At 35.9% G+C, this 12,502-nt stretch overlaps 1 protein-coding gene across 3 annotated transcripts in view; it reads right to left on the minus strand.

Annotated features, from left to right (window-relative positions):
• Positions 1–12,502, minus strand: part of VWA8 (von Willebrand factor A domain containing 8) — a 381,025-nt gene that overhangs the window by 317,991 nt on the left and 50,532 nt on the right. For all 3 annotated transcript variants that reach the window (XR_012426882.1, XM_005585735.5, XM_074021913.1), the window contains exon 5: positions 408–575. Coding sequence is in view for 2 of the 3 variants with exons in the window: in XM_005585735.5 (XP_005585792.3) it covers positions 408–575 (168 nt within the window). In the remaining variant the exon portion in view is untranslated. The remainder of the gene's footprint in view (positions 1–407; positions 576–12,502) is intronic.

A 12,502-nucleotide genomic window follows, 5' to 3' on the forward strand; every position in this document is an offset into this window, starting at 1 on the left:
GAACTGGACTTTCTTTAGCTTTGTATCTGGTGACTAGCACTATCTAGAAGTCATTAGCCTTTTAATAAATAGTTGTTAAGAGAAAGAAAGAAGGGGGAAAAAACGAGATGGGAAAAGAGGAAGAAAGAGAAGAAGAAAAAATAGGAAAAAAAAAATAAAAAAGGAAAAGAGAATAGTTATTAGACTAACCAGAAAAAAAAGACAGTAAAAATCTGGGAGGTCTTTTGACAAGGTCTACAAACAGAAGAGCATTGTAAAACTGTAAACTCATGACTTCAGCAATTTACCCAAGATAAGGGTCATCCGAACATCTGTCCTGATTCCAATAGGGCCATGTCCTATACAATAAAATGGCACTGCCCACAGCTTGACAGAAAAGACAAAACAGTGGGATTTTCTTCTCTTACTTGGAGAAGTTTGTCGTAACGCTCAGCAGACATCAGGAAGCGTCCATCTTCAAGCTGCATCTCTCTGTTTTCCAGCAAGTTGTTCAAAACAGGCAAAACATTCCTCTCTGCCTTTTCCAAACCTTCCAAAATGAGGGTTCTGCCTTCTGTGGCTGCACGAACTGCACACTATTTCCAAGAAACATAAAAGCAAAATGAGAATACTGAAGTTTCAGAGCTGGGCCTAACATTACTTGTAAAGCAAATTTAAATTGCAGTTCTTGTTATAGGGACCAGAAATCAATAAAGCTGAGTTCCAGATCTTGTTTTGCTTTTTCTGCCTCTATGATATTAGGAAAGTGATTTTACCTCTTTGGGCCTGTTTATTCATTTTTAAAATAAAGATATTGAAAAAGAGGATCTCTGAAGTTCCTTTTAGCCTTAACATTTTAGATTATATACCCAATGAAATAAAAAACTAACAGCTATCTATGAACAAAGAACATAATTAAACAAGGGCACAGATTCCACAACTGGAAAAGAAAAATGAATATAGTTATCTGTCCTACCTATCCCACAAGCTTCTTGTGAGGATCAAAAAGCTAGGTGAGAAGGCTTGGAGACTGTAACATTTGTAAACATAAGTCATCATCAAAATAGAGGTTTAGTGTGATGCTCGATGCTGACAACATTACACGCTTAGAAACAGAAAAAGAGTCAGATTTTACATTGGCCAATAGCAGACTGACTTAGGTCTTCCAATAAATTTTAAGAAAATCAGTAATGGAGAAAAGTAGGAAATAAAGTAAACTGTAATTTAAAAATTACTATAGATATGAAAAAAATATTTTCCTTAAACTACAGGTCCTTAATAACATAGAAAACAACTTTTCGTCAAAATCCTTCATGTTCTGCTAAAAAAGGAAAACCTCAGGCATGTTTCTTCTGCACATTCAACCACAGAGGATTAATGGTGCTAAATTTATATTGTTATTCGCCTCCTTAAAAATCGCCTTCACTAGTCTCCATGGCACTGCATTGTCCTAGGAAAACTGTTTTGTCTTCTCTGCCTGTCCATTAAATGTGGGTGATGCCCAGAATTACATCCTTAACACACAGCTCTTCTTACCCTATTAGGACCTCCCTGAAAATCTTACTCAATCACATAGTTCCAACTACCACCTTTATGCTAATGACCCCCCAGAATCTTGGGGTTCTGACACTCCCCTAAGTTTCAGAACCATGTAGTCTCATTAGTACCTCATATGGGGTCCCTCAGACATCATAAGCACCTCAGGTCCCTTGTACAGCACTGAAAATATCCATTTGCTCCAAACCTGCTTCTCTTCTTTATTTTCTATCTGAGGTGTGAGCACCATTGACCCATGCCAGAGCCCTCGATGTTTCTTGAACTTATCCCTTTCTACCCCTTCCCTAGTTCAGGCTCTCCTTACCTCTCAGATTGCCTCCCAATAGTCCAAGCTCCTTAATTTGGCATATTAGCCTATCACAATGCGGCATCTACCTATCTCTCCAACACCATCTCCTGACATTAGTTGCCTCACATGTGGTATTTCTGTGACAATAAACTGGCTATCTCCTTCTACACATGTACACACCATACTGCTTTACCGGACAAATCTCTGTGTCTTGACTTATACTGACTCCTCACTTAAAATTTAATTTTCCCTATAGTAATTATCCAAAAAAAGATCTAAATGTTTGATGAGGGGAAAACATATCTCTATTTTTTTAAGACTTAATATCCAAATAAATTTCTGCAGTAGCAATGTACTGATTTTCCAAGTGTAGAAAAGAGGCATTGCTTAATCAAGCTTGCATACTATCCTATTTTAATAAACTGTTGAATTTTGCACTGTATAGTAGAGCTTAGTTTATTTCAAGTATCTATATAATGTTGTAAAATGATAAACTTCATGGAAGCTATATTAGACTCAAGAGAATCATCCATTTCAAGAATAAGATCAATTCATGAATAATCCTTCAAATATATCACTACTGCAATATTTTAATTCTCTTCTACCAGAGTAGCCATCTTGTTCTAGAAGATTTAAAAAAAAAAAAAAAGCATAGGTAGAAGTGACTTAGTAGTTCCTAAAGAACAACAACAAAAAAAAATCTCATTTTTGCTAGCTGTATAAAGGACAAAGCCATAGAAATAGTTTCTGGGATATTAAAAGTCAAAATATTGGCCGGGCTCGGTGGCTCACACCTGTAATCTCAGCATTTTGGAAGGCTGAGGAGGGTGGATCACAAGGTCAGGAGTTCAAGACCAGCCTGGCCAACACGGTAAAACCTCGTCTCTACTAAGATTACAAAAATTAGCTGGCTGTGGTGGCAGGCACCTGTAATCCTAGCTACGTGGGAGGCTGAGGCAGGAGAATCACTGGAACCCAGGAGACAGAGGTTGCAATGAGCCAAGATCAACCCCCTTCACTCCAGCCTGGGCGACAAAGCAAGAATACAAACTACTTCTTATAAAAATTCATGTTTCAGTTAAGGTTTCCATTAAGCTTTTGTTCACAATAATATATTTACTTCAAGAAAGCATAGCTCAGAACAAAAAAGAAATTGTTATCATAACCTAAGGTAATATTATTTTTAAAAATCTAAAACTTTTAGCAATCTTACTTATAAGACAGACTAAATACTGTATTTGACTTTTTAAAAACTCCATAGGGATGAAAACACACATTCTTTGAGGTAAAACTAGAAATATACAGTTCAAAATGTAATGGTTCACCACCTATGGGCCACAAAAAGCAAAGTCTTGACAACACAGGACAACAACAAACACTGCAGTTCCACTTTCATTCACCTCAGGTATACTGTGGTCTGCTGTCAACTGAAACTCTTCAAAGGAATTCAAAATAAGCTATGTAGACAGATCAAAAACAGAAGCCAAATACACAAGGTTTTCTTTCCATCTACTCCAATGGCAATACTATGACCACAAAGTTGAAAAAGTAGGGATAGATGGAAAAAAGATAACACCATTTGATGATCTCTTGAAAATCTGGTCAATGCTGCAACTTTTCTCCACAATCAGATGCATACAGATGTAGGTATAGAGCAGAGACCTCAATTTAAGAATCTCTACTACTAAAGAATGATAGAAATAGAAAATCATCAATTTCACAAACACCATAGTAATAACTGTTGTAGTCAAGAATCCAAAATGGATGATAAATTAGTGGGTAAGTGTATGATGAGAAACAGGACATTTGTATATACTCAAAGTATCTCCTTACAAAATATTTTAAAATGACAAAGTGAAAAATAATACAACACTGCAGAAACCTAGCAGATACCACCTTAATTAACCAAGTGATCAAAGTCGATGTGACCAGTAATGAGCTATATCAATCTCACATACCAGACTTCTAATATGATACCCTGAGATGGGCACAACATCACTTTTATATTAATCTTGCTAGAAATGCATCATTTCAATCAAATCATAAGGAAACATCAGACAAACCTAAACTGAGCAACATTTTGCAAAATAATTGGCCATGAGGAGGAAAAAGGAGATGCCTGTTGCAGGGACTTGGTTGGGGACAGTGTGGGAGATAGCAGTCTTTTTTTTTTTTTAATGATTAAAAAACTCGAGCATGTTTAAATGATGATGAAGAGGAGCTAGTAGAGGAGTACAAAAAAGAGAAAGTATAATTATTGAAGTAAAACTAAAAGAGTTGCTACTAGATGTTGAAGATAGTTTGGTCTATTTACTGAGCGGGAACATGGTAGGGCCTACAAGTTTATAACTGATATATATCAGGCGCTTCCAAGTATACTATTTAATTTAACCCTATGACAGTCCTCTGAGGTACACAATATTTTACCCAATTTACTGGAAGAGAGGTTATATAATTTGAAAATTGCATGGCTAAAATTTTAGCCTGTCCGTAAATTGAGAGAAGACGAGTAGATGAAGAACTAAAAAAAGTCAGTAAATAATCACAACTAGAGGTTATTAGTAATCTCAGAGAGTCTGGTTTTACTAGGCATAGGAATTTGCTGTATTATCTATGTAGAGAAACAAAACAAAACACACACAAAACATTTCTACACACACAAAATACTCAGTTCAACATAGAGCATACATGGTCATACAGCAGTGCAATCGACCTCAAAGTCTTCTAGAGATAACTACAATCACATTTCCCCAAATCAACATTGTTTTTCAAATCCTCATCAACTCAGTGAAATCTCTAGAACCAAGCAGAAATGAAACTAACCACCTGCCTAAAAATATCTGAAAAGAGAGGTAGTTAACAGAAAAGGTTCATTAGTCTTTTAAATCAACCTAACCCACTAATTGTGCTGTTATCCTCATGTGACTTAATTAAGAATTGTGAAACTTCCTGTTTGCTAAATTGTTTTCAAGATATAACAAACCTCAGTTTAAGCCTCTCTATTCATTTGTTTTACTTGCAAATTTACTTTTTTTTTTAAGTTTTTCTTACAAAAACGTTTACGAAAGCTCTTTCTTTCTTTCTCCTAAAAAATCTTAATGTAAGAAAAACCAATTAGGCAAAGATGACAGTGGCTTCTAAATGTCTCTAACTTTCCCTTGATAATCCATTAGACAAACTGCCAGGAAAATTCTGTAAAAGAAGAGCAATTAGGGGTGAGTTTAATTTAGGAATAGAAAGAACCATGACTAGATAGACAAATCAATAAAACAGAATTTAAGAAGGTATGCTAGTCTCTCTAGAAATGTACTGTATGAACAAGAAACTCCTGTAACTAAAAGAGGTCAGAGAGATTTGAAATAACCCTCTTGCACTGTTGGAAAAAAAATTTTTTTTGCTATTACTACATGTATTACCTTTTCCATGTAAGGAAACTAGCTAATAAAAATGATTAAACATTTTAAAATATAAGAAAAGTACACTTCAAATTAGTAGAAATTAGGAATTTGGAAAAGAAATTCAAATGAATTTAAACATTTAATGATAAAAGTAAAATCATGTAATTACTGAAAAAACATATAAGTGACTTTTTGAAAATAATCTTGAATTGAGGAAAATCTTTCCAATAACTCAAAGGCAGATACCATTAAGAAAAAGATTAATAGATATGACTACATTCAAATTTGTCCATACAGCAAAAAATATCTCAAACTAAAAGACTGAAAACTTGGAATATATGTTTGTAATGTACACAATAAAGACCACATAAATATCTTTAGTATAAATTGAATTTTTATAGATTATTTTAAAAATTAATACCCTTATAAAATGCAAATTAGCACCACAAAAATATATATTCAGCTTCACTGGTTATTAGAGAGCTAAAAGTAAAACGTGATATTTTTAGACTTTCAAATTGGCAAGGGTTAAAAAAGAATGATAATATCCAGTGTCAGTAAGGTTAAGATGAAACCAGAACTCTCATTCGTGGTTGGTCGGAGTACAAAAATCGGCTTATGGAGAGTAATTTAGAAAGATATACAAAAATGTAAATGGCTATGTTATTAATCCAGAAATTCTACTTCAATAAATGTATCTAAAGGAAATGATAAGATTAGTGTACAATGATGTGTATTATCCAGTGATCAAAACACTGTTTTACAATTACAAATGAACCAAAAAACCTCAAATGCCAATCTGTGGAGGAATGGCAAAAAAATTGTAGTAATTTAATATGATGGACTTCTACACAGATATTAAAAAGAATGATATAGCTCCATCTTTAACTGTGAAAAGGTCCACAATATGTTTTTTACTCAAAAAGCTGTAACTCCCTTTCCAGGACTAAGGGAATAAGGAAAGAGAATAAGAGGACTATCCCATTTCTTGCCCGATTTCTGAAACCCAAATAAAATATGAGTCTGCTGTTAAGAGCACTGTTGTAAAAAGTACTTAATTTATAAGCCTATGGGATGAGTTGAGGAAGACAATGAAAATATCCTAGAGATGGGACATTTTCTCCTCCCATTAGCTCTACTACAATCTAGATTAATCTGTGATGAGACATAAGCAGAGGCTACCACAAATTCACATTGTTCAACTTCAGCTCAACCCTCATTACTATTCAAACATTATTTCCTTCATTTCTTGTAAGTTATTGCCAAGCCAAGCCTCCAATTTCTTTCTTCACCTCTTTCAAATGACCCTGCCCAGTACTTTACTATGACTAAAGTCACATGAATTGAGATTCTACGACTCTCCTCCACTTCATTTCATAGTCCCTCTGTGTCTGCATCTTTCTACTGTACTATGACTTCTATCTTTGACAAAGTATCACTCCTCCCACACCTCCAGGACTAGCCCTTTCTACTTTAAGCTTAGCAGCATCCCCTCCCACATCCTCCAAAACTTTCTTCCATCAACTATATCACTTCCTACTTGTATTTCCAAATCACTTCTCTTCCGCAAACATCTCCATACTTTCAGAAAAGCTACAGTGCCAATACCTCTTAATAGTCTTTCTTTATCCTTTCCTTATCTTCAAGCCTCTTTAAAAAAAAAAAATGCACATACTCACTGCCTCTAATAAACTTCCACTGTTCTTATTTTACCGAAACTACTCACTTGAAAGTACCAATAATTCAACTGCCCAAAATTATGGCTTTTTCTTGATCTTCATGTTCTTCTTTTCTTTGAGTCTCTTCCCTTGATCTTCTCATGTACTTTATCTTCAATTAACATTATCATGCTGATTCTCCCCCATCCTTCCTTAGCCCTTCCTGCCTCCTATTCTCTAAAATGTAAGCACTTCTCAAGGTGCTGTCCTTAACCTTTTCCCATCCTCTCTTCTCACTTCTTATTTCATTGGCAAAGATCTAACCTATTCTCACAAATCCTCATTCTTTCATTGAGTACCCACTATATGGCAGGGGCTGTTATATGCTATGTTAATTACAACAGCAGCAAAACTTTTTTATTTTCTTTATTTCATTATTGTTGAGGAACATACTGTGTGGACTAACATGTCTCTGAGCTCCATAGGCATCTCTAATGCCTCTTTAATCTCTTCATATAGATGTTCAAACTCAACATGCTTAATGAAATCAAACTCAGCAACTTCTTCTCTAAACCAAATCCTCTTCCTGATGTCTACTTCAACTGAAGTTTCATTCATTCTCCCTTCAACCTAGGGTTTATTACGGGGTGTGTGTGTGTGTGCGCGCACGTGTGTGTGTGTGTGTGTGTGTGTTTGAGACAGAGTCTGGCTGTGTCCCCCAGATGGGAGCGCAGTGGCATGATCTCGGCTCACTGTATCCTCCACCTCGGAGGTTCAAGCAATTCTCCTGCCTCAGCCTCCCAAGTAGCTGGGATTATAGGCATGAGCCATCATACCTGGCTACTTTTTGTATTTTTAGTAGAGATGGGGTTGCACCATGTTGGCCAGGCTGGTTTTGAACTCCTGACCTCATGTGATCAGCCCACCTCAGCCTCCCAAAGAGTTTATTTTTTCTGGTTCCTCACACAGTATATGTGACCTCTAAATATGTTACGCATCCATCATCTCACCAACTTTCCATTTCCACTGCAACCACCACCACTGAGAGCCTTCATTAACTCCCTGCTTTTCTACCTAAAGAGCTAATTGAGCCAGGCACCACTACTCAATATTTTTAGTCTTCAGTTGTCCTCAAGATAATGACATTTTACTGGCAGGAAAACATAGACTGAATCAAGCCATTTGTAAAGTCTCTTTGAGCAATAAGTTTCATGATTGTTTGACTTACCTCAACTTTATTAAGAATATTTTTTAAATCAAAATGAAAAATGTGATTTTGAGAGCAAAGTCACCACCAGAATATATCCTCCCCTGGAGCCCAACAGCCCCTGCATCTCCACATCCCTGGGGCTTTGCCAACATCCAACCACATCCACTCAAGAAGTCTGTAGCATCATAACACCAGATGTACCCACCAGTGTAGCCATGACCTCAGCACCTGAGCCCACACAGAGCCTTGTACCCTGGGAAACAGGCAATCTAGCACAGCAAGGAGGCTGCCCCAGGACAAACAGAGCTAATGCACGTGCTTCCCAGAGCCTAAGAGCCACCCACCTCAGACCTGCTGCCACCACCAGTAACTCCACTAGCTCCAGCAGTGGGAAGAAATTCTTCCAAACTCATTTTATGAGGCCAGCATTTGATACCAAAATTGGACAAAAGCACACAAATAAAGAAAACAACAGGCCAATATTCCGGATAAACAAAGGTGCAAAAATCCCGAACAAAATACTAGCAAACCAAATCCAACAGTACACCAAAAATATAACACACCACGATCAGGTGGGGTTTATCCCAGAGAGGCAAGGATGATTCAAAATCACAAATCAATAAATCTGATACATTACATCAACAGAATAAAGGACAAAAACCACATGGCCATCTCAATAGATGCAGAAAAAGCATTTGATAAAGCACAAATAAGAAAGGCAAAAATAGACAAATGCAGCTATATCAAACGAAAAGGCTTCTGCACAGAAAAGGAAACAAATCAACGGAGTGAAGAGAAAACCTGTAGAATGGGAGAAACTATTTTCAAATGAGCCATTCAACAACAAATGGATAAAGAGACAAATACTGAGAATATACAAGGAGCTCAAACAACTCAATGGCAAAAAAAAAAAGATAAGATTTAAAAATGGGCAAAGGATCTGAACAGACATTTCTCAAAAGAAGACATACAAATGGCCAGTAAGTAAATGCTCAACGTCACCAATCACCAGAGAAATGCAATGAAAACCACAATGAGACCTTTCTCACCCCAGTTAGAATGGCTATTGTGAAAAAGACAAAAAGTAACAGATGTCGATGAGGATGTGGAGAAAAGAGAAGTTTTACACACTGTTGATGGAATATAAATTAGTACAGCCATTATAAAAAACAATATGGAGGTTCTTCAAAAGTTTAAAAGTGGAGCTATCATATGATCCTGCAATATATGGACTGAATACATGTATTAAAGTATCACTCTATATCCCGTGAAAATGGACTATTGTCAACTAAAAAGAAAAATTAATAAATGAAAAAATGAAAAATCTTCCCAATCTTTTTTCTTATTAATTCAATATAAATTATTTATTAATTTTACACACTATCTAAATGGCAACAAGAATGGATGTTTTACAGTGCAACTGAATCCAAAGGCAAGAATATTATAAGGGGACTGCAAATGGGTAAGGATAGTATAATTTTTAGAAAACAAATTAATAGACAAAAATGAATTGCCCAAGATTTTAAAATCTTCTCCCTATATGCCCTTTGGTTACATAGTTGTAGACCCAGAACATATGAAAATTAAACTTTAAAAATATAAGAATACTAGCCAAAAGGAGAAAATCTTGAGAAGATGCTCTTTGGTAACAAAATTTGAAACGCTCAATTTTCAGAACTAATACTAGTTACTATTTCAGTATCACTTTGCTTCCTGATTCTTCCTTAAAACAGCCTGTAAAATCATTAAAATACTTAATCAGTACTATCAAAATGTACTATCAAACTTTATAAATATGACTACATTTGTAAAGAATAAAGTTTAAAAATAAGCAGCTTCAGCTTATTTGTTCTATTCATAGAACAAATGGCAAGTCCATTAAGTAATATAGCAACAACGTACTGCGCCATTCCATATATCTCAGACTCAACTGGAGAGAAAAAAGTAAATGTTACAAGTTTTCTGCCCAATAGAGGCTCAAGCATCTTAACCTCCTTACATCAATACCCACTTTGCCTCATGTGCATAGCATGTAAGTGTAGGGGTACAACCTCAAAGTATTCTTGTTCTCTCACACCTATGTTTCATCTCCCCCATGGATTCTTAGCTCTACAATGGATGAGAACCCTGTATTTTATGGCATACTGGTACAAAACTGGCTCACAGCAGGCTATTAGCATTTATGGAATAAACATGCAACCACTCAGTTAAAAGATGCTGTTATATAAGGTTAGGAAGAATTTTTGTAGGAAGCATGATAGTTATCTATGCCTACACTTGTTATGAAAACAGAATAGAACAAGTTTAACTATCAGCATGAGAGATTTAGGCTAGATAGCTGGAAGATTTTTCTATACAGGTTGTGACATAAAATAATTGTAGTATAATTTGTTTTGAAATCTTTTTTAAAAAGAAGCAATACACGTATTTTTTTAAATGTGGAATGACTAGTTGTAATCATTCCTCAAAGTAGAAATTAGACCAACCACAAGGAGCTCTTCTTGTCCTTCAAGCTACAGAACTTCCAGAGACCTAATTTTCTCAAATAGAATTCAGAAAAAAATGCAGCAAGATCCTTCTGGCCCAGCCATCTCACATCACAGCTTTAACCACTCAACACATGGACGTGAAAGATTTCAAGATAAAAGTAGGTGTGTGACCTAAAATCAAAAAGTATCGAAGTCCCTGTTCTAGATTTGCTTCTGATTTGATATAAGACCTTAGGCAAACAATTAATCTGGATATCTGTGTCCTCATTTACTAAATAAGAATATCCTCAAGGGGTACTATACAGTGTACCAGTTTAAGAGTCAAAGCAGTGCTGGAAAAAAAAAATTTAAAGTAACTGAACCTAATAAAACATAAAATATTATTAATGTAGACATTAAATAAAAATAGAGTCCATAAAGCTTCAAATTTACTCAAAATAGCTACAGTGTAAAAGTACTAAGGAAGCTAAAGAAAAATTATTTAAATTACATTTCAAGTTCTTCATTTTAACATATCAGAATAGAATCAGATTGATTTTTGGTTGCTCTACCATTTACTTATAATGGGTGACTTAGATTACTCACTGAGCCTCCATTTCTGTCTAAAACTAGGCTCATTTTGGTGCTTATCTCGCAGACTGTGTTGCAGATTAAATCAGATAACTTCGGGCACACAATAAACCTTCAAAAACAATTAGTTGCTGTTACTGTTATGAATACGATCATTATTGTCACTGTCATCATGATCATCATCACTTTTTTTTTTTTTTTACAGAGTCTCACTTTGTTACCCAGGCTGGATTGCAATGACTCAATCATAGCTCATTGTAACTTTGGACTCCCGGCCTCAAGTGATCCACCCACCTGACGTCCTCAAGTGTTAGAATTACAGGCATGAGCCACTGCACTCAGCTCGTCATCACTTTTGTAGGGAAGTAGCATAATATGGTAAAAGAACCGGAGCTTTGTAATTGGACAGAGTCTGGTTCAAATTTTACCTCTGCTATTTATCAGTTGTACAACCATCACCTTCTAAGCCCCTGTTACTTAATCTGTAAGATGGAAGAGTCACCTTCCTCCTAAGGATGTTCTGAGAATTAAATGCAATAATACGAAGCACCTAGCACAATGTAGGTCTCCCAATAAAAGTTTCCTTTTCATCTCTCTTTTTTTTTTCAAAGCCAATTACATGCATCTGTCAAACAGTTAACATTATATAAGTAGGCTGGCTGCAGTGGCTGACGCCTGTAATCCCAACACATCGGGAGGCCGAGGTAGGCAGATCACCTGAGGTCAGTTCGAAACCAGCCTGGCCAACATGGCAAAAGTACATGAAAAAGTACAAAAATTACCCAAACGTGGTGGTGCGCACCTGTAGTCCCAGCTACTTGGGAGGCTGAGATATGAGAATTGCTTGTACCCGGGAGGCAGAGGTTGCAGTGAGCCGAGATCATGCCACTGCACTCCAGCCTGGGTGACAGAACAAGACTCCATCTCAAAAAAAAAAACGTAGAAAAGAGTTGTTCTGGGTACGACAGCAACATAACAAGGAGCAAAGACTTGAGTTCTAACACAGAGGCCACAGTAAACAGAGAGATCTTCCCCGATTGTCCAAGTGCAAATTAGTATGTATTTCTAAATAATGATGTGGTTATTTGTACTAGTGAAAAGTGAGAAAGAACCTGAATGGCCAATAATATAAAAAGGCAGAAAAAAAATAACAGCATACCTATCGGATGAAATATTGTACAGACACTAAAAATCATATCTCTGAGGAATATCTAATGTTACAAGGAGACGCTCCTCATAAAAATGTCAGGTTTTAAAAAAACACTATAAACTTTATATACATGGTATACCATTTTTGTAAAAATTATACATTATACATTATAAACAGATATGCACGTAGACAGAAAGAAATA

The sequence above is a fragment of the Macaca fascicularis genome, chromosome 17, assembly GCF_037993035.2.
Source record: "Macaca fascicularis isolate 582-1 chromosome 17, T2T-MFA8v1.1".
Lineage (NCBI taxonomy): Eukaryota > Metazoa > Chordata > Mammalia > Primates > Cercopithecidae > Macaca > Macaca fascicularis.